This window comes from Marmota monax, unplaced genomic scaffold, assembly GCF_021218885.2.
Source record: "Marmota monax isolate L192 unplaced genomic scaffold, Marmota_monax_Labrador192_F-V1.1 WCK01_AAM20220418_F8-fsc00002, whole genome shotgun sequence".
NCBI lineage: Eukaryota > Metazoa > Chordata > Mammalia > Rodentia > Sciuridae > Marmota > Marmota monax.
Genome location: NW_026693571.1, coordinates 32,504,289 through 32,527,849, shown reverse-complemented (window position 1 = coordinate 32,527,849; position 23,561 = coordinate 32,504,289). Strand labels below are relative to the sequence as shown.

The following is a 23,561-nucleotide window of genomic DNA, read 5'->3' as shown; positions in this document are numbered from 1 at the left end:
AACTTCTGGTATTTTCCCAACAAAATAAAGATATTGCATCCATCTATAACTTAGAAAAAATAAAATATATATAATATATAAATATTATTTATTAAAATATTTTTTATTTATATATGACAATGGAATGCATTACAATTCTTATTACACATATAGAACACAATCTTTCATATCTCTGGTTGTATACCCAGTATATTCACACTAATTTGTGTCTTCATACCTGTACTTCGGATAATAATGTCCATCACATTCCACCATCATTAATAACCCCATGCCCCCTCCCTTCCCCTCCAACCCCTCTGCCCTATCTAGAGTTCATCTATTTCTCCCATGCTTCCCTCCCTATCTCACTATGAATCAGACTCCTTATATCAAAGAAAATATTCGGCATTTGTTTTTTGGGGGATTGGTTAACTTCATTTAGCATTATCTTCTCTAACTCCATCCATTTACCTGAAAATGCCATGATTTTATTCTCTTTTATTGCTGGGTAATATTTCATTATGTATATATGCCACATTTTTTTATCCATTCATCTACTGAAGGGCATCTAGGTTGGTTCCACAGTTAAGCTATTGTGAATTGTGCTGCTATAAAAATTGATGTGGCTCTGTCCCTGTAGTATGCTGTTTTTAAGTCCTTTGGGTATAAATATAAAATATTTTTTAGTTATAGATGTATGCAATATCTTTATTTTGTTTATTTTTATGTGGTGCTGAGGATCAACCTAGTGCCTCACATGTGCAAGCAACCACTCTGCCACTAAGCCACAACCCCAGCCCATATTTTTTTTAAATATTTATTTTTTAGTTGTAGTTGGACACGATACCTTCATTTTTATTTATTTATTTTCATGTGGTCGAACCCAGGGCCTCGCACATACTAGGCAAGCGCTCTACCGCTGAGCCACAACCCCAGCCCGCTATCAAGTATATTATTTATGGAGTGTACCTATGGCCTTTATTATGTGAGGTAGTTTCTGTTTATTCCTAGTTTGCTGAGTCCACTTCCTTTTGTTATACATGACATTTGAGTAAATTTCTTAAAATTAGAACTTCTCTGAGAAACTCCCTTAATCAATGCTTTCTGTTTCAAAGTATTTTACAAAGAATCTTGATGGTGAGTGGGAGTGCAGCAGGAGGGGAAAACAGATTCTGATATGTCCTCCCTATGGACTCAGCTGTTCTTTCACTCTTATCTCTCTTTGTCCCTAGATATAGCCTAGTAGTAGCTACATGAAATGAAAAGCCTAGTTTTCATTTTATGCTTCACAAAGTGCAAATACAGTATGTCACTCTTTGACATAAAATTCATTGTAAAAGATACACAATGTGATTCTTTTAATCAAATTTTGATTAAATAAAATTCTTTTTGTTTTATGCAAACCACATCGAATCCTAGGCAAAATATGAAGTAGGTGTGGCTCTCTCTGGGTGGCCCATCACTTCCCTGGCCAGGCCCTCTTGACAGCTCCACCTCTTCCCAAGTTGTATTAGCTCTTGCCATGGAGTACTTATTATCAGCCAGGCATTGTTCTAAGTGTTTATCTCCATCAATTCACTTAAATGTACAATCAACTATATGAGGCAAGTGTACTTCCTACACATTTTTAACTGATATATAAAAATTGTGCATATTTATCATGTACTACATGATGTTTTGAAATATGTGTACATTGTGGAACAGCTAAATTGAGTTCATTAACATATGTATTACCTTGTGTACTTATCACTTTGTGAGTGTGTGTGGTGATAACATTCAAAATCTTTAGCATTTTTAATGATAACATTCAAAAACATTCAGCAATTTTTAGAACACAATACATCATTACTATCATCACCATGTTGTGCAACAGATCTTTTGCACTTGTTCTTTCTGTCTAACTGAAACTCTGTACCCTTTGGCAAATGCCTTCCCAATCCTTCCCTCCCCCTGCCTGCTCCTGCTTTCAGCCCCTGGGAAAACCAATATCTACTTTCTACTTCTGTGAGTTCAACTTTTTTGGATAAGTGAGATCATGTACCTGACTTTTTTCACTCAGAGTCATGTTCTCCAGGTTCATCCACATTGTTCCAAATGCTAGGATTTCCTTCTTTCTCAAGGAATTTAATTGCATATGTACACCATACTATTTTCTTTTTTAAAAAATTTATTCTAATTAGGTATATATGACAGCAGAATGCATTTCAATTCATTGTACACAAATGGAGCACAACTTTTCATTTCTCTGGTTGTACACGATGTAGAGTCCCACCATATGTGCAGTCATACATTACCTAGAGTAATGGTGTTCATCTCATTTTCACCATCTTTCCTGTCCCCATGCCCTGTCCCTCCCCTTTGCCCAATCAAATTTCCTCCATTCTTTCCATACCCCCACCATTATGAATCAGCATCCACTTATGCGAGAGAACATTCAGCCTTTGGTTTATGGAATTGGCTAGAGCATACCAAACATCCATCATCTGTTGATGGACATGTAGGTTGATTCTGTATCTTGGCTATTGTCAATAATGCTGTAATGAACGTGGGAGTGCAGTGTCTCTTCAACATACGTATTTCATTTCCTTAGGATATATAGCTAGGATCATATGACAGTTCTATTTTTAATTTTTTGAGGCATCTCCATACTAATTACCATATGATCATACTAATTTACATTCCCACCAACAGTGTAAAAAGATTCCCTTTTCTCCACATCCTCATCAGCCCTAATTTTACCATTTTTTAAAGACACAATGAGCTATAATGTGAGGTTATAGATCTCATTGTGGTTTTAATTTGCATTTCTCGGATGATTAGTGATGTTAAGTATTTTTATGTATCTGTTGGCCGATTGTGTGTCTGTTCAGGCCCTTTGTCTGTTTTTAATTCAATTATTTGTTTTCTTGCTGTTGAGTTGTTTGAGTACCTTATACGTTTTGAATATTAAACTCTCCCCATATTTGCAAATATCTTCTCCTGTTCTAGTGATTGTCTCTTCACTCTGTTGAATTTTACTTTGATTGTACAGAAGCTTTTTGGTTTAAATTGGTCTCATTTGTCTATGTTTGTTTTTTATTGCCTATGTTTTGGGGATCATATCCAAAAAGACATTGCCCAGACCAATGGAGCTTCTCACTATGTTTTCTTCTAGTAGTTTTACAGTTTCAGGTGTTACATTTAAGCCTTTTATTCATTTTGAGTGGTGCTATACTTTTTATTTTCTTGGTGAATATTTAGTAATTTGAGGTCAATAGATATACATTCTTTACTCAGCCATTTTTAGAATGTTGCCCTTTTTTTAAATTTTTATTGTTGGTTGTTCAAAACATTACATAGTTCTTGATATATCATATTTCACACTTTGATTCAAGTGGGTTATGAACTCCCATTTTTACCCCGTATACAGATTGCAGAATCACATCAGTTACACATCCATTGATTTACATATTGCCATACTAGTGTCTGTTGTATTCTGCTGCCTTTCCTATCCTCTACTATTCCCCTCCCCTCCCCTCCCCTCCCCTCTTCTCTCTCTACCCCCTCTACTGTCATTCATTTCTCCCCCTTGTATTATTTTTCCCTTTCCCCTCACTTCCTCTTGTATGTAATTTTGTATAACCCTGAGGGTCTCCTTCCATTTCCATGAATGTTGCCTTTTTTAAAAAACAGGAATATTTCCTACAACCCGATCCAGGAAATTCAAGCAGATCAATTTGATTATCTAGTCAAACTCAAGTCTCTGTAAGTACACACATTGGGGATAGTTTTATGATAAAATCATTATTTCAGTACTGACAACGTATATGTTTTAGAAACTTTCTTATGAGCTTTATTTCGGGGATTTTAGTAAATCTCTATAAAAATATAAAGATGAGTGTTTGATGGGAACAAGCAGACAGGTATTACTTTTGTATTACATGTTAATTAAAGTAAAAACTAAATAATAAGGGGCTGGGGATGTAGCTCAATGGTATAGCACTTGCCTAGTACATGCTAGTCCCTGGGTTCAATCCCTAGTACTGAAAAAAAATAAGTAATGATAACTCATTTTATATTTTTCTGTAAGTCACTAAGAACTTAAATTGTTTGCTTTGACTTTATGAAGGTATCTATGCATATTGCTCTTTTAGTTCTGGGTGTTTAAGAATTTATTAAAGGCATCCTTACTCTAGGAGGGAATATTGTATATCATGTAAATCATAACTTGCACCAAACACACACACAAAAAGACAAAATTCTGTTAACATCTAAGAATTGCCTTAAAATATCAACTTTAGTTCATTTAATTTGTGTTTTCTCAGTGAAATATTTTTTTAGAAAAAAATTGTTACCAAAAATTATTAGAAAATTTTCAGATGCTAAACTCTATGGCAATTTTTTCCAGAAAGTAGTGCTTGTTCACTTATTCTACAAGTATTTATTGAGTATTTAGAATGCAAAAAGCATTGTGCCATGACTTGTGAGGATCCAAAACACTCAAATAGGGGAAATATATGTTTTTGCATAACACAATCAAAAGGAGGAGCTGGGGAGGTGACTAGGGTAAGCTGATTATGAATATTTCATTTATATTGTGTTTACTAAAACATTTTATTAAGTTGTCCTTCAAAAAAAATTATTTTATTATATCATGTTTAACATATGTTTTTTGATTACTATTAATTTGGTATTTTTAGCAGCCTAGAAGGAATTGAAATTTCAAATATCCAACAAAGGATGTTTAGACCTCTTAATCTTTCTCACATGTAAGTTGATATTCTTGCTCTTCAACTTTATTTAACTCTTTAAGTTCGCACATGTATTGTGATAATATATCTGTACCCAATGCATTAAAATCTATTAATATGTTAGTTAATTTGCCAGCTATATACTGAACATTTGCATCCCCTCCACTCCAACAAAATTCATGTGTTGCTATCCTAACCCCAATGTGACAGTATTAAGAGGTAAGCCTTTGGGAGGTGATCAGGTTATTAAGGCAGGGGCTGGGGATATAGCTCAGTTGGTAGAGTGCTTGCCTTGCGTTCAATCCCCAGCACTGCACACCCCCCCCAAAAAAAAAAAAAAAAATATATATATATATATATATATATATATATATATATATATCTCCATCCCTAGGTTATTACAGCAAAGCCTTCATGAATAAGATTTATGCTCCTAAAAAGGGCACTCCAGAGACCTCCCTTGCCCCTTCCATGATGTGAAACATAGCAAGAAGACAGCCATCTATGAACCAGGGAGCAGAACCTCACTAGACACAGAAACTGCTGGCACCTTGATCTTGAACTTCCCAGCCTCCAGAACTATGAGAAATTATTGTTTAAGCCACTCAATATATAGCATTTTTGTTACAGCAGCCTAAACAAACTCACATATATATAAACAATAATTAACTCTAAAAACTTTGACATTGGGTGGATGATTTTTAGTTTTCCACAGTCAAAAAGAATTTCATAGGAGACTTTGTAAGCATCAGCGAACATGAGTATAGGAGGAACCTACTCTTTCTTGTAAGAAGCTCTCAGCTCTGATAATATAGTCACAGATATTGACATTTGCCTAATGAGCTAAGAATTTGTACACATGGTATCAGAAGAAGTAGAAACATATATGTGTTTGTATATATACATATATAACAATATAAAATAATCATAAATAAATAATTACTGTAAAAGAAAGAAGGAAGGGAGGACTTCTCACTGAAAAGGGTCCCCAATGTCCAAGCATGATCAGAGCAAGCATACATGAAATGGAAACTTTGAAAATTTTTATTCAAATGGTGTGTTTGGTTGTGCCTTTGATTATATGCTTTAAAAGTATTTTTAATTGATTTCCATCTTATCGAAAGCATTAAAAAAATCTCCATAACATGGTAATTAATTTTCAGTAAGAAGTGTCTTATCAGTCACCACCAACTCTGTAATCTTGCTTATACTTTAAGTCTACACAGGGTACTGTTTTTGTTTTCCATAATTCTTCAGAGAGTGCTCTGTATTGATTGCACACAAAACAGTCTGCTAAATTAACCAAAACAGTTTATTAGGGAAAAAATAGTATAGCTCATGAAAGCTAAGAAGTAACTAAAAAAGCAAGCTTGAATTGGGTAGGAACCAAAGCCAAAAGAGTTAAACAGCAGTCTCCTCCAGGCACTGCTGATCTGTCTAAATATTGTCAGTATGACTCAAGTTCCAGGAAACAGTCTAATTGATCTTGCTTGGGGATAAAGGAATGCCTCATTGAAGTTTCCATATGACTTCTCATAGGGAGAAGAAGTAATTCCCTCAAAGGAAATTAGTATACTATTACTAGATGGGTGACTTCAGGCTAAGCTCCCAAACTAGCAAACAAAGGTCTACAATAACGTTATTGATTAAAAAAAAAAAAAAACCTAGGCCTAAAATACATAAAGCAAAGGAAAAGGGCAGTCAACACTCCTTCTTCCCTCACATTCTGCTCTCATAGCCATCAAAGTTCAAGAGAAAAGTTCACAGGATGGAACTATCAGCAATCAAACTTGAGTGAGATGGGATAAATTGTAATCATCAAGTTTTTGTCTTTCATTACTATGGCTCTTGAAAGTGTATTTAGAATGCAAAAAGCATTGGGGTTAGGATAGCAACACATCAATTTTGTTGGAGTGAGGGGGATGCAAATGTTCAGTATATAGCTGGCAAATTAGTTGAACATATTAATAGATTTAAAGTGTAAAGATACTTTCTATGTTTTGCCAGCACACATGGCTTTAGAGCCAAATAGATCTAATTTGAATTCCAATTTCTACAATTACTAGAAAATTTCTTAGGAAATAATTTGCCTCTGTTGAAGATTCATCTCCTTTCATGGGAATACCGACACCTATATGTGGAGTTTGTTTGAGAATGCATTCCTGTTGCCTAAAAAATGCTCAATAAATGGTGTTGGAGTTGTTAGCAACACCATAGTACTTATTAATTATCCAGGTGATGTCCTTTTTTTCAATTTCTTTTTTTAGTCGTCAGTGGACCTTTATTTTATTTATTTATATGTGGTGCTCAGGATTGAACCCAGTGCCTCACACATGCTAGGCAAGCTCTCTACCACTGAGCCACAACCCCAGCCCCAGGTGATGTCTTTATCAAGAAGCAAGTTCTCTACTGATGAAAGCATTTACTCAACAAATAGTCATTGAACCCTTAATTTTGTTCCAGTGTGAAAGATAAGCATGTCACCAGGTATTACAGATACCATAGTAACTTCTACAACCGAAAAGTCATGGAAGCCTGGAGCAAACCTGTGATCCAGTGACTTGGGAGGCTGAAGCAGGAGGATTCCAAGTTCGAGGCCAGCCTCAGCAACTTAGACCCTAAGCAACTTAGTGAGACCCTGTCTTGAAATTAAAAAAATAAATAGAGCTGGGGATATAGCTCAGTGGAGAAGTGCACCTGAGTTCAGTGCGCAGTACAGAAAGAAGAAAGGAAGGAAGGACATAGATGCACAAAAGAGAAAGCGCTTAATTTTTTCGCCTGTGGGCTAAAAAGCAAGATCAATGCAATAGAGTAAGCAATGGAGCTGTCAAACAGTGCATTTATAGAATGAATGCTGATAGTTTCTTTGGCTAAATTAATTTGCTCACAAGCTAACACTTCATTTATATTCTAAGACATGTTTAACACTTTTATATTCATCGTGTCTTTTTTGCTCCTCTCACTCACATATTCTTTGACAGTGAAATCAAGTTAAAGAGTATTAAATTTAAAACTTCAGGATCTCTAGTGCTTTGCGTTCCTCTGAACCTCATATTAAGATATCTTCCATCAACTGAGAAAATGCTGAAAATAAATATTAGTGTATGGTGACACTGAATTAAATCTAAAATCTTATTTTGTCTTGCCTTTGTATACCAGATATTTTAAGAAATTCCAATATTGTGGATATGCACCCCATGTTCGCAGCTGTAAACCAAACACTGATGGAATCTCATCCCTTGAGAATCTTTTGGCAAGCATCATTCAGAGAGTGTTTGTCTGGGTTGTATCTGTGGTTACTTGCTTTGGAAATATTTTTGTCATTTGTATGCGACCTTATATCAGATCTGAGAACAAGCTGCATGCCATATCAATCATTTCTCTGTGCTGTGAGTATATCCTGGTTAAAGAGAAACTATAGTTTTGAAATAAACAAAAGCATTTCTATTAGGAAAAAAGTTCTACAGGTGATATAATTGTGGAATTTTAAAATTTTTCTTCTTATTGTTTATGTGTCATTTTCACATTTTCTACAATAAAAATAGAATTACTTTAGTGATAAGAAAGTTTTAGGTTTTAAAGTAAAAATATTCAGTCACCTTACATAGATTAATGAAGCTTTCATTCACTAGTTTTCTCTCATATAGTGATTCAGAAGGGATATTTTGTTAAAGCATTTAAAATCTTCTACTACGAGTGAAATTGTAGACTTCTATGGTCACATTTTTACACCCACAGTGATGCTTACATTTTTGTTTGCATGTCTAGTTCGTAGACAGTGACTTAGCAGCTAGTTATTTTTCTGGTCTCTGAGCTACTAGAAGCTTTTCCATTTATAACTTGAAATATGTAAATAAAAATGCTTTCAGATAAGTACTAACTTTTTAAATGTTTTTGAAATATGATTACAAGATATTTTGTTAATGAGGATTACAAAGAAAAACAAGCAAGAAACCTGTCCTCGGGATGTTTACAGTTTGGGTCACATAGTATAGAATCTATTTAGGATCCCTTAAGCAAGTAAAATGTCAAGATGTTCATTGTTTTATGTGTTCTGTCACATGAACTACCCCCAAGCTTATTCAAAGTCTAATGGCTAATTGCTTTTTTCCTTACAAACTATGTAAGAAGCAGAAGTTCAAATGTTTACCACTTTGTACTCTTTTACAAAAGTTTGAGTTAAGTTCAATTTTCCTAATGAAGGCTACAGTCTAACTTCAGTGTTAAAGAATTAGGGCTAGCCTTGTGATTTATATAATGATGTGATTTTAGGGACTTAGTGCAGAATGTTTGCACAGTCAAAATATTTCAAGCACTTTCTATTTGCTTAAAAACCAAAAATGCCAAGTAGTATACACACTGAGAGCTGATTTAGGGAATGAGAGAACCTAAAAGTAGACAAAGAAGGTTGTAAAATGGGGAGAGAGGACAGTTTTGCTTAGGACAGCTCTAGTAAGTAATTTAAGCCTCCTAAATTGGACCGACTGTGAAACCCTTTGTAATTATTTGTATCTTCTAAATTGATAGACTTCAAAATTCATAGTCATTACTCCATCACAGAAACTCCTGAATTACTTTCTTTGGGTTTTTGGATAATATCCTCAGCTTGTTGAGCAAGGAGAATTTCAATGGAAAATCTGAAACATTCAACAAAATTGGACTTTATTCATTTATTCTACACTTTCAGGTGATGGGTCTATAATGCAGAACAAAATAGACAAGTTCTTGCTGTTATTGATTTGTGTTTTAAAGGAAAATGGAGAAATGCTTTGATAATTAACAGTAGATGGTTCTAAGAGTGGTTACCAAAGACAGTTGATGAATCGGTCCTCATCAGTAAATGAATTTTGGTTTTGGTGGGGCTGGAAATGAACCCAGGGCCTCCCTCATGCTAAGCATGCACTCTGCCACTAAGCTACACCCCCATCTGGTGAAATATTAGGAGAGGAAAATTACTTCCCCCTAAGACAGAAAAAAATGGTTTATTTTTTCCAATATTAAAAATATTATTACTGGGATGGGTTTGTGACTCAGTGCTAGAGGGTGTGCCTAGCATGCCTGAGGCCCTGGGTTCCACTCCAACGTTACACACAAAAAATTCTTGCTTCTTGATGAATTCATTATGCCTATTATTTCTCTAAATTTATGAAACTTTCTGATCCCTCTAGGTGCTGACTGCCTAATGGGAATCTATTTATTTGTGATCGGAGCATTTGATCTCAAGTTTCGAGGAGAATACAATAAGCATGCTCAGCTGTGGAGAGAAAGTATTCACTGTCAGCTTACCGGATCTCTGGCCATTCTGTCCACAGAAGTATCCGTTTTACTCTTAACATTTCTGACATTGGAAAAGTACATCTGCATTGTGTATCCTTTTAGATGTTTAGGACCTCGAAAATGCAGAACAGTAACAGTTCTGATTCTCATTTGGATGATTGGGTTCATAGTGGCTCTCATTCCACTAAGCAATAAGGATTTTTTCAAAAACTACTATGGCACCAATGGAGTTTGTTTCCCTCTTCATTCAGAAGACACAGAAAATATTGGAGCCCAGATTTATTCAGTGACAATTTTTCTTGGTAAGAAACTTTATTTTATATGTCCCTTTATTAAATTTTGAGATAATTCACAATAAGAAATTCATTGTGCCTTCTAATGTTTCCAAATTTTTATTTCAAATCTTCTCATTCGTTTTTCTTAGTGAGAATTTAAATTCTATCAGAATCCCCAAAAGGTATTCTTTTTTCCTCCAAATCGCTTTTTTATCATATAACTGTCAATCTGATGCACTCAGTAAAAGGAACTAAACACTAGAGTTTCATGTATTCACCCTAATATCACTAAGCAAAATATTTTAGCTCTTTGACACATATATTTACAATATGAACATAATGGTATTTATTATCTTTTCAAATTCAGGATTGTAGCCACATAATCTTGGCCTAAGATTATACATACAACTGTCCTAAACTAGCAATATAAAAATATTCTTGAGTGTAGCACAGTGTAATTGAATTATGAAAAAAATGACTAATACAGAAAGTTAAAAGCCCAGGCCCAAGATATTTATTAAATTACCAGAATTTTACCTTAATATGCCATTTTAAAAATTAAACATCTTATCATTCTTTATTATTTCAATAATACTTCAACTTAAAAAAAAATTCTTGATGGGCTGGAGATGTAGCTCATCAACACAGTGCTTGATCCTGGGTTTCATACCCAGAGCTGCAAGGAAACTCAAGATTTAGGGGCACCTTAGTAATTCTGTATGGAAAAAAAAAAGCATAGCCTTTGAATCTTCAGTAATAACACCTAAGGGCATGTTTTATTTGCTTGTTTTGAAAAAATGTGCATATACATTATTACTATTCTTTGTTTTCTAAACAGGTATTAACTTGGTGGCATTTATAATTATAGTTTTTTCCTATGGAAGAATGTTTTATAGTGTTCATCAAAGCACTGTAACAGCAACTGAATTACGGAATCAAGTTAAAAAAGAGATGATTCTTGCCAAGCGTTTTTTCTTTATTGTATTTACTGATGCATTATGCTGGATACCCATTTTTATACTGAAATTTCTTTCACTTCTTCAGATAGAAATACCAGGTACAAAGTTTTTTTTTTCTTTCTGTAAAGAAATAATAAATCTGTGCAGTGTTCTTCTGAGAAAGGCAATTAAAATTCCTAACACTAACTAGTTTCAAGAATTACGAGTGAAGGTTTTATGTACTTACACTCCGCTCATCACTAAAATGTTTCCTGAGAGGAAGCTGTTCCATTCTTTCCATAAAAGTCTAATGATACAATTACTAGGGGGAAAAGCCTGAAACAGCAGCTCAGGAGGCTAAGGGAGGAGCATCACAAGTTTAAAGCCAGCCTCAGCAATTTAGCAAGGCCCTAAGCAATTTAGTAAGACTCTGTCTCAAAATAAAAAATAAAAATGGGCTGGGGGTGTGGTCCAGTGGTTAAACACCTCTGAGTTCAGTCCCCAGTTTCAATAAAATTACTGTGGGGGCAACAAAGGGACAATAACCAATATCCATGACATGCAGGTTTGAGATCAATCGCATGCCCAACAAGGAAAACAGAAATAGCAAAACAGTTATCAAATAATTACCTCATTTTTTTCAGAATGTAAGAAATTTTTCATCCTGTAATATATGTAATTTAGAGAACATTACCCTAGAGTGTGAGGAATAATAGAAGAAAACACTGTTATCATTTTAAAACAATGTATATCACATCCCTTAGGGTGGTTATTATTTTCAAACACATAGAAAATTACAAGTGTTAGCAAGGATGTGGAGAAATTGGAACACTTGTGCATTGTTGACAGGAACTTATGGTGTGACAGAGATGGAAAACAGTATGTAGTGATTCTACCAAAAATTAAACATAGATATATCATATAGTCCAGAGGTTCCACTTCTGGAAAAATACCCAAAATAATATAAAGCAGGGACCCAAATAGATATTTGTATGTCTACATTCATAGCAGCATTATTGACAAAAGTCAAAAAAAGAAGCAATACCAGTGTCCATACATAGATAAATGGATAAACAAGATGTAATATATATACACAACAGATTATTCTACAGCATTACAAAGGAAGGATATTCTGACGCAGGCTACAATGTGGATGAACCTTGAAGACCTTATGGAAAATGAAATAAGCCAAACACAAAAGGACAAATACTTTATCATCCCTCTTACATGAATAAATGCATAGAACCTAGAATGGTTGTTGCCTGGGTTTGGGGATGTGGAATGGAAAATCATTGCTGAACAGGGATAGTTTCCACATGGGAAGTTGAAAAAGTTCTGGAAATGGATTGTGGTGATTATTGTACAACAACATGAACATCTTTCATGCTACTGAACTGTATATTTAAAAGGGTTTAAATGGTAAATTTCATTATGCATATTTAACCATAATAAAAAAAGCCTTGTTAATGGTAATATATGCCATATATATTCGTGTTTTTTAAATGAGTTTTATATACTAAATTATAAAATTGAAATTTTATATATATGCATAGAGATATGCACATAAAATTTTAATTTTGTTTATCTTATAGTATTTATGAACCAAAAAAAGACAACATCAATTAAATTATAATAAACATCTGAGGGCTAGGCATGTACGTCAGTGGCAGAGCACTTGCCTAGTATATGCAAGGCCCTAGGTTCAATCCCCAGTACCACAAAATAGTTTTAAGAAAATGAGTATTTGGTAGTTGCATTTATGCTAAGGTGATTTATTTTTTCTAGCACTAGGGATCAAACCTAGAGCCTATGCATGCTGTGCAAGCAATCTACCTCTGAGCTACATCCCCAGCTGCTAAGATGACTTTTACAATGAATTTATCCAGAGATGTTTTTACTGGAATGAATATTTGGTCAAAAGCCTAAACATTCATATCTATTTTTTAAATCAAATAATCAAAAGGAATCTATTAAAGAGAAGTCTACATATTCTGAGGAATACTGTATGTGCCACCTAGTAATTAAAACATTTGAAAAGGTATAATTTAAATACTGAAGGCTGGTGCTTCCTAAAATGAAATCACACTACTATGTCATGACTTTGTGGCAAATTTTCCTACCTACTGGAGTACTTCTGTTGATCTACCTGGGAAAAGCTACTTAGCAAGTAAAACTGTTTCTTTGAGTCACCAGCACCCCCATCAAATATTGGTGTTCAAGAAATATACCTGAAAACAATATACCCTTGATAATTAATTATGTGTCATCAAAGGAAAAAAAATAAGACTCAAAAGGGGTTGAGGGTAGAAGATACTGGAAAGGGGGTTTCTACACCTTGTAAACGTATATACACACTCAGTCTATTTAATTTCTCTCTTCCAGATACCATAAATTCTTGGGTTGTGATTTTTATTCTGCCTATCAACAGTGCTTTGAACCCAATTCTTTATACTCTGACCACAAGACCATTCAAAGAAATGATCCATCAGTTTTGGTATAACTACAGACAAAGAAGGTCTCTCAAGAGCAAAGGAAGTCAGAAAACATACACTTCCTCATTCTGGGTGGAAATGTGGCCACTGCGGGAGATACCACCTGAGTCAAAGAAGCCTGCTGCTTTCACAGACCCCTGTGAAATGTCACTAATTTCTCAATCAACTCGACTCAATTTCTTTTCATAACTAACCCTGAAACCCATTTCTTCACAGAGAATACTGTAGAATGCTTCAGGAGGCATTTCATAGTATTAAACAAATACCAAAAAATTAATAATTTATAATAATGTCTAAGACAAATCAGTATACAAGGACACAAGGAAAAATAAAGAAGTTAATGCTCATACAAAGGAAAGTAATTATATTGGTAATGCATATATATTAGATATACATTTTGCACAGAAAATTAAGAGATATATACTCAGAGAAATTAATTCTTCTAAAATGCATTTATTCAGTACCCACAGTGCACATTGCATTTCAGTTAATTGCCAGAAGTAGACAGTACAGAATCTCTTCAATCTGTAAATTGTGTTTAACTACAAAGGCCACACAAAGCCCGTCAGCCGTTCCTAGTTTAGAGCTTCATCTGTCATGCATAAGCAAACTTAAGAATCATAGACATTTTTAAGTAAAGATTTAAGGTTTTGGAATACTCAATATAACAGCATCAAAGAAAATGTTTAATTGTTTCCAAAATATTAGTATTTTGTTTTAAGGATCCTTCTTGATCGGGGGGTATAACTTGCTGGTAGTGCATTTGCCCAGCATGCACAAGGCCTTAGGTATGATCACCAGCACTAGGGGGGAAAAAAGAATACTTATTATTTCTCAAGTCTTCATACACTCCAATAAAACACCTTTATTATTACAAACAAAGGATGCTTTGCTATAAATCCAAAAACAGCACCTCTCTGTCACTTCCTGCACATTTTGTGCTTTGGTTTAAATGAAAGTCATCGCGTGGGATTGGAAGAGGAATGAGAATGTTGCAAAGGAGTAAAGGTGGAAAGCTAGCATTGATAAACAGATCAATGGAACAGTATTGGGAGTTCACAAATAAACCCTCACTTATTCAGTCAATTGATTTTCAAGAAGAGTGTCAAGATCGTCACATGAAGAACATCTTTTCAACAAAAGATGGTGTACTGGCAGGATATTCACATGCCAAAGAATAAAGTTGGACCCAAACTTCACAAAATATATATAAAGCAATTCAAAATGAATCAGAAACCTAAATGTAAGAGCTAACGCCATAAAATTCTTACAAGAAAACATAGGGGTAAATCTTCAAGACTTCGGATTCAGCAAAGGATCCTTAAATATACGACAACAAAAGCATGAACAACAAAAGAAAATAATTTGAATTTCATCCACTTTAAAATTTGCTGTGCATCAAAGGTTATCAACAGTGAAAAGACAGCCTTCCAGGATAAAAGAAAATATTGAGCATTATATATCTGAAAAGTGATTAATATCCAGAATACATGAAAAATTCTTACAACTTATACAACAATGAAAATTTTTAAATGAGCGGTGGATTATAATAAGCATTTCTCCATAGAAATATAAAACTGGTCAATAAGCACATGAAAAGATGTTCAACATCACTAATTATCAGGGAAATGCAAATTAAAACCACAATGAGAAAACACTTCACACCTACTAGAATGGATAGTTATCAATCAATAAAAAAATAAGTAAGTGTTGGAGAGGCATGTAGAAAATGTAAATGGTGCAGCCCCCATGGAAAAGTTTGGCAACTCCTCAAAAACATTTAAAAATAAAATTACCATAACTCAGGGGCTGGGGTTATGGCTCAGTGGTAGAGTGCTCACCTAGCATGCATGAGGCACTGGGTTCGATCCTTAGAACCACATGTAAAATAAAGGTGTTTTGTCCACCTAAAACTAAAAAATAAATATTTTTTTAAAAATTACCATAATCCAGAAATTTCATTCTTAGATACAAACCTCCCCAAAAAATTAAAAGAGGACTCAAATATATACTTTCATGCAAATATTAATTGCAGCATTACTAATACTAGTCATATGATGGAAACAACTCAAGTGCCTATCAATCAATGAACGGATAAACGAAATGTAGTATATATACATACAATGGAATATCATTCAGCCATTAAAAGAAATGAAGTTCTGATACATGCTACAACATGAAGAATATAAGCTGGATATAAAAGGACAAGTACAGTATGATTCCACTTACTTGAAAAATCTAGAATAAGCGAATTCATAAGAGACAGAAAGTAAACTAAAGATTGCTAAGGGATGGGTGGGGATTGAGAATGTACTAAGAATTGCAGGATATCTTCCTGGGCTTAAAAAAAAAAATGTTTTAAGATTGTGAGGATGGATAAACGATTTTGCAATTATGCTAAAAACCATTGGATTGTATCCTTTGGATGGATAAATTTTATGGGTATGTGAGTTATGTCTCAGTAGAGCAGCTAAAAGAAAAAAAGAGCTAGACTGCACTGATTCAGGAACCTAACTTCAGGAAAGGTTTGCACTTAGATGTTTCATACCAAGGAGAAAATAGTTGTCATCAAAAGATAGCTTTACCTTCTATTTGCACAACCAGTTCATAAGATTTAACTTTTTAGCTACTTGTTCTTCTGTGGTCTCTAATTGGTCTATTAGAATTTCTTGCTTTCATAATTTGAAACCTTTAAACAAGTGGGAGTGTTCATGTAGCTTAAATACAGCAAAAATGATTGAAACATAAAAATATGGGAAACAAAAATATTTGCATTTATTGAATATATAATTGTATAGACTCATTTTGAAAATAAACTACCTAAAAACGTGGATTACTTTAGAGTTCCTACTGTTTGTACTTGGAATTGTCACAGGAGAAGAGATATTTCTGAGGGAAAGTCTGAGGAATTCCTGGAGAGAAGGGGAAACTCCACTCAAGATAGTGGGGTCCTTGGCATTCGTTCTAGAAAGAATTTCAGCACGTAGCCAGGCGGCACACGCATATAATCCTAGCAACTCTGGAGACTGAGGCAGGAGGATTAAAAGTTTGAGGACAATTTAATGAGGCCCTAAGCAATTCAGCAAGATGCTGATTAAAAATTTTAAATTTTTTTAAATTTAAAAAATAAAAAGGGTTGGGATGTAGCTCACTGGTAAAGTGTCCCTAGGTTCAATCCCCAGTACCAAAAAACACACACAAAAATGTGAATTTCAGCATGTGCCAGTCAGAGACATAGATTTATTTAGGAAAGCAGAGGCACTTTCAAGGCATAATGTGGGCTATCATAAGAGTAAGAATTTTTGGAAGTAAATCAAGGAATACACATTCAAAGCAGAATATGGACCATCTCAAGAAGGAGAAACAGCAAACTGTCAGTATATCATGTTAATATTTATAGAGGGACAGTTGCTAGGGGTTGGACTAAAGGAGGAGTCATGGCCAAGTTACACAATATCTCACTTGTTTTCCCTGCACTTGGCATTGCCCCAGTTACTTTTTGCAGGCCATCTCTTGGGTCAAGGGCAAGGGTTGCGTTGCTCAGGAATTACAACTGTTCAAGGATGTTTTCTGCATTTTCAATGGTTTGTGGGCCCTTACTTTGAGATTCAGTATTTCTCCCTTTTTTTGTATCCCCAAATTCCTATCTCAGAATGATCACAGTAAATTTTCTATACGAAAAATGTGAGACACTTTCAACAAAAATCAGAACACATAAAGCTATAGTTCTGCTTGTAACATTAAATAATATAACTACTAGTATTTTAATTATAATAAATATTAAAATATCCTACAAAAATAATAAAATCTCCACAAATGAACACATTTACATTCTTTTATAAGATTATTTTAGAATTATTCATTATTCATTATTTAGTAGTTCTAACTTCTAAATAGAACTTCTAAATAATAGAAAAGTTCTAAATCATAGAAAAGAATTTTTTTTAATATCTAGGACTGGAGATGTAGAGCGCGCACGTGCGCACACACACACACACACATACACACAAAATTCTAAAATGAAAGAAAAGCAATAATCATGAAAAAAAAGGTAAAAAAAAAAAGGTAGAAAAAATTTATCCTACAAAAATCATGATCCTAACGTGTTTAAGTGTCTTAGAAATGCAAAGGATTTACAAAAATATTCATCTGAAACTTTTTATATTTAAAATGTTTTAGAGGATTTTCTAGATGTCACCCTTCCCCCTCCCCAGAGTAACTTTCATTTAATTTAACTTGATAAGTAATTACTAAGGTTCCACATAACTAGCTTCTACTAACTTCCATAGGAAGTGCGAAGCACCAAGTTAATTCAAATACAGGTCAAGGTTTTCTCAAAAAGATAATTTTGGACCGGGGGTAGTGCATGCCTGTAATCCCAGTGGTTCAGGAGGCTGAGACAGGAGGATCACAGATTTGAAGGCTGCCTGGGCAACCTTGCAAAACACCTAAATCTTTACACTTGTCTATCCCAATTTCCAGTACCTACTTTGGACCATCATGTCTCATGGGGATATTTGCAAATATCTTTAACAAGTCTTTGTATCTTAGGCTCTAATTTCATCAGGTGATTCTTATAGAAGGTTTTTAGAGTTCTCAAAAATAAAGTCATCTCAGGGAAAAATTGAATGTTATACAAATACAACCATTTTATTTTTGAATAGTATATTACTAAGTTCTCTGTAGGAAAAAATATATATGTATATGCATCTAAATTGTATGTATTTGAAAGAATTACAAGGAACTGACTCCTGTGATTTTGCTGGCTGATGACCCAGTTCAAGTCTGAAGGGTGGCAGATTGTTGTAGAACCAGGAAGAGCCAATTCCCAGTTCAATGGGTGTCAGGCAAAATCCCCTTTTGCTAGAAAGACAGTCAACCCTTTGTTCTAGTCAGACATTCAGTGATTGGTTGAGGCCACCTATATTACAGAACGTTCTCTACTTTGCTCATTCTATAAATTTAAAAATTAACCTCATCCAAAAAAAAAAAAAAAAAGAAAGAAAATCCCAGAATGCTGTGTTGGACCATACACCTGGACACCTGTGGACCAGTTAAATTTACATTATAAAATTAACCATCATCACAGGCTAGACATGGTGGTGCATGCTTATAGTCTGAGCACTTGAGAGGCTGAAGCAGAATTGCTTGATCCCTGGTGGAAGACCCCATACCAAACAAAAATGAACTTCTCTGTGCACTACACATGGTAATACCAATGTAAACAAAGCTAAGCTGTGGGCTACTGGATTCCAAACACCAGCAGCTTTAAGTTTACAGCTAAGGAATTAACAAAAAATGCCCACAGAACGCTTGCTATAAAATCCTTAGGAGGAATTAACCTAAAATGACTGCAACTCAAAACAATTAGAAATCAATAACATTTTTTTTCTTTTTTAACTTACGCGGTAAGCAAATAGATCAAAGAAAAGAATAGGGAGCTCATAACTGGCACTTTTACATGGTAAGTGAACAATAGATGTTGCACTGAAACAAGAGTACTTGGAGGAACAGATATACATGCAAAAATAAAAAAGATTCTAAAATCATACAATAAGAAAAAAAATTTCAGTTGGATTAAACACCTAAATATATATTTTTTAATTATTAGAAGGACTAATAGGATAATATCTTAATGACATTTCCTATTTAAAAAAACAGAACTACTATAAAAGATTGGTAAGAGTACATTAAAAATAAAAACCATTATTCAAGGAGACTCCATAATCAAAATAGAGACAAACCAGTCTAGATAAGGTGGTTGAAATATACCTAACAGATCAAAGACAAAAATTAAAAAAGGACAAAAATAGGGTCTCAGAAATCATTCACTGCATTTTCTTGATATTCTGGTGGTTACACACATCAGCACTACTGAGTGGTGCCCAGGGACATGGATAGCAGCAGGCAAGGGACCACTAGGGCCATCTGCAGGCCAGCTACCAAATACAAATACATAAACAATAGTTTGTAGTGCTTCAAAAAATACCTGTGTACTAAAAATATGAACACACAAACTAGAATATACACCATCTCTAAGACAGTAGTTACTTTTAGGGAAGAAAGGAGGGAACAAGATCGAAGAGGTAAGTAGGCTTTCAATATATCTGAAATTAACATTTACATTTACACACACACACATAAATCTGAATAAAATAGGAAAATGCTATTTATAAAATCTTCATTGTAGGAATATACTGATTCTCTTTTTTTTTTAAGTTGAAGATGGATTCTCTTTTTTTTTTTAAGTTGTAGATGGACACAATATTTTTATTTTTATTTATTTTTATGTGGTGCTGAGGATCGAACCCAGTGCCTCACACCTGAGAGGCAAGTGTTCTACCACTGATATATACAACCCTAGCCTGGAATACACTGATTCTTTAAATCGATCATTTGTCCTATTTGCAATATATCAAAAAACTTTAAAATAATAAGCCCAAAGAAATGGAAACAATATTTGCTTTTAATAAGTTTATTTTTATACATTTTAAAAATTGCAACTTTCAGAATATATAAGAAAAATATTTTTATAATACTGAAGTAAGCATCTCTTTGGTATAAAAATCACACAACATGTGTGATCTTTAACTAAAATAATTAATCAAGAACTATGACCTAATATGCTAAACAAAACTATTCTTTGCCCATCCATATGTCCCCTTGCATCACCCCCACTATGGGGCTTTAAGAATATACTTCTGTACACATCTCCATATCTACAAAGAATTAAGATGCCACATCAAATATGTTTAAAAATTATATATAGTAGAGCATTAGAACTAGCTTAGTTGTTGACACACGACACAAACCACCAAAAAGCAATATAAGATACAAGACACATAAAATAGAACATTGTCACTGAGATCAAATAATATGAAAACAATTACTTCATTTAAATTTGATATACTCGAAACAGGGCAATTTCTTTAGAATTATTATGTAAGTAACTTGCAACTCAGTACTGAGTCAAAAATTTGATAAGGTATTTTTAAGATAGTACTCAAACATTCAAAACGTAAAATACAAGAAATATTAACGATAAAAGCAATTAACCACAAATAGGGCAAAAACATGTATTCTTTCCAGACGTGTTTTCATTTCAGACATCCTTTTTTAAAAAGCATCTTAGAAAGGCAAAAAAAAATTATATTTAAGAAACTATCATCAAAGTTCATATCCCCATTTAAAAAACAGAATGTTTTCCTTCAAGTCAATGAAGTTCAGATTCATACACTTTTGAAAAACAATTACAGTCTTCATGCTAAAAACATGAAGGAAAAAAAGCTTTTAGTTATGTTTCTCAAGTCTTTTATTCAACAAGCATTTAGCAAGTATTGTGTGACACTGTTACAAGTGCTGAGGATATAAAAGCAAGACTTAGTCACTGGTTTTGGAGAATTTACCCTAATGGAGGTGGATTCATCATTAGAAACCTTAGTTACCTCCTTTGGGCCATAAATTGAAGCTCAACTTCAAATTCTACTATTCTTGCATCTTCTTTTAAATAATGTTCTGTGTAGTATGCTACTGGTAGCCCTGTGGCACTATTAACATTAATTATCTACTGATGGAATTAACTTCCATAAAGGATTCTACAAAAGTTTAGATGACAGAAAGTATTTAAGAATAAACAAATATTGGTCTGCATCAAAAATATCAGTATTCTGCTTTCATAAAAGTCAAGAAAAAGTTCTGTGAGTATACAGAACTGCTGGAAAGAGATCATCCTATGTATGCAGTACATGTGCAAAAATCGTATGTTAAGAAGTATGTTACACAGTCCATTGCTGGAACAGCTAAGCAGGCCAAATCAGTTGTCAGGTTTCAAAGAATCATAGCCTTCTTTCAGGAGGTCCCGCCAGGTTTTAAGGAAACGTGCATTTTCTGTACATTTGAGGGCAAGCTCTTCCACTTGAGCTGATACTGCAGATGTGGCTTCGAGAAGTTTGGTTAGAGAAAAAGCTGCCTGAAATTTAAAAAAAAAAAAAAAAAAAAAAGTTTATTTTTAAAATTCTCTTCTCATTTTATAGTCTAAGTTAAATTCGCTCAATACTTTAAACCCAATGCCCAAATTATTTTCTTTAAAAGTAATAGATTTTCAAATTAAAATGCTAACTCTTTCAGGAAACCTAAGCAAACACTGTTCCCAGATAACACACCAGGAATTAATTTTACATATGTACTTGTAACCAGTCTTATTCTGTAAAAATAGATCCTGATTCATCGAGAGAGGGGGGGGGAGGGAGGGGGGGAGGGAGGGAGAGAAAGAGACAGAAGGAAGGAAGAAAAAGAAAAGAATTTGTCGAGTTCAGTCCCCAGTTTCCAATGTGCACAGGAAGGTCTATTCCACAAGTTACCCCAGGAAGGTCATGCATTACAAACTTCACTCCACTTGCCCCACTCAAGCGTCCATAAATACGGAATTTGTGACCCCCACCACTGGGCTCCAATGGTATATGTGATAAGGTTGGGAGGCTAGATGCTAGTTTCTGAAAGTCGAGATTTAATAGAAATCTTCCAGACTATGCATTCTAGCGTTCATAGGGAGAAGTCCTGTACTAAACAGTTAAAGAAACCGACAGAGACGTCAGGGGCTGTGACTAAGCCCTCCCAGATGGGTCCAGCGAAAAGCAAGCCTGGGAGACAATAGCATTACCAGCTGGCTCTAGGCAGATGGCCAAGTAGAACAGCGAGCTCTAAGTCCCTCCGAAAGAAATCACAGCTGGGTCCAAATCACCAACAGGCAGCAAGGCTACCGGATCGCGCATTTAAAAGTGGGAGAAGAGTGGGCAGAAAGATCTGGCACCAACAAACGCAGATGAGATGCATGGTTTCGGGTTACAGCAGATGATTGAAACCAGAAGTCGAAGCAAAAAGACAACAGGGGTGGGGCGGTGGAGAGATAGCTCCTTAATTCCTCGACTCGAAATCTAAAGGCAGAATTTCTGTATGGGCTGGCACTTCAGCCGTTGGCATCGCCCACCCTTCGGATGTGGGAGCTGGTGTAGGGCTGGGCCCGGCTCCCTCCGTCTCCCGGGCTCGGTAGGGTCTATCATAAAAGAGAATCCCCAAAGGGGACGCGGTCCCAGACTTCTAGAGCAACGCGACACTCACATCTCCTATCTGCAGCTCCACTTCCTCCAGCGGATCCACGGTTCGGCCGCTGCTCCTGCTCGAATCCCGCCAGCCCAAACTCATTGGGACACAGGGGGAAGATGCTGAAGAAACGTCGGAAGAAGAAGGAGAGGAGGGAGGCGGTGGGGGAGGCGAAGAAACACGAAACTCCTCAGGGTCAGCCATGGGAAAAGGCTGGGACCGCAGAGCCGGACCTAAACAGCAGAACCGACACCAACAGTCTTTCAATCGCTCGCGCCCAAAGCCCAGAGGCTCCGCCTCCTCCCCCCCGAAGTCCCGCCCCGTCCTCTCGTGGATCTCAGTCCAAGACCACGAAGACTTTTCATTTTTCGCGACAGCCAATCAGACGTCAGTCAAGTCACCTTGGGCGGCTCACCGCTCCTGCGCAAACCTCCAGTTGGGCCTCCAGTTCTGTCGGGACAGAAGACTACAACTCCCAGGGTGCTGTGCGCGTCTCCCGACTCCTGCTGTCTCTTACTGCTCGTGCGCATGCGTTTTCGGGGTACCTTGCGCGACTCTCCCGCCCCAATTCGGCTTTAGAGCTGGAACTTTGGCCTCCTGGTGCGTGGGTCTAGAGGAAGTGCAGGCTCAATCCTCAACCTGAAGCCGCAGGGCGCCTGGGACTTGAAGTCTCTTTCTCTTTTGCTACTTGACCCGGAAACCTGTTTTCGCTGTCGCGTCATGCGTGGCGCCCGCGCAGAGAGGGAGGGAGGCGGGGACGCCGCGAAGCAA

At 35.4% G+C, this 23,561-nt stretch overlaps 2 protein-coding genes across 3 annotated transcripts in view; one reads left to right on the top strand and one right to left on the bottom strand.

The window, feature by feature from the left end:
- Positions 1 to 16,517, top strand: part of Rxfp1 (relaxin family peptide receptor 1) — a 134,032-nt gene extending 117,515 nt beyond the window's left edge. Inside the window, exons 13-18 of the mRNA XM_046458843.2 lie at positions 3,652 to 3,723; positions 4,659 to 4,727; positions 7,869 to 8,098; positions 9,878 to 10,288; positions 11,100 to 11,318; positions 13,582 to 16,517. Coding sequence (XP_046314799.2) covers positions 3,652 to 3,723; positions 4,659 to 4,727; positions 7,869 to 8,098; positions 9,878 to 10,288; positions 11,100 to 11,318; positions 13,582 to 13,880 — 1,300 coding nt within the window. The 3' untranslated portion in view covers positions 13,881 to 16,517. The remainder of the gene's footprint in view (positions 1 to 3,651; positions 3,724 to 4,658; positions 4,728 to 7,868; positions 8,099 to 9,877; positions 10,289 to 11,099; positions 11,319 to 13,581) is intronic.
- A 3,633-nt stretch (positions 16,518 to 20,150) lies between these two features.
- Positions 20,151 to 23,543, bottom strand: CUNH4orf46 (chromosome unknown C4orf46 homolog). 2 transcript variants are annotated; one of them, XM_046458841.2, is made up of 3 exons: positions 23,192 to 23,543; positions 22,809 to 23,023; positions 20,151 to 21,660 (listed from the first exon to the last, which is right to left on the bottom strand). In XM_046458841.2, the coding sequence occupies exons 2-3, from the start codon at positions 22,992 to 22,994 to the stop codon at positions 21,505 to 21,507; spliced, it is 342 nt and encodes a 113-aa protein (XP_046314797.1). In that variant the 5' UTR covers positions 22,995 to 23,023; positions 23,192 to 23,543; the 3' UTR covers positions 20,151 to 21,504. The 2 variants fall into 2 exon arrangements, with proteins under 2 accessions (XP_046314797.1, XP_046314796.1); XM_046458840.2 differs by lacking the exon at positions 23,192 to 23,543 and having other exon boundaries at positions 22,809 to 23,124.
- Positions 23,544 to 23,561: the final 18 nt, after the last annotated feature.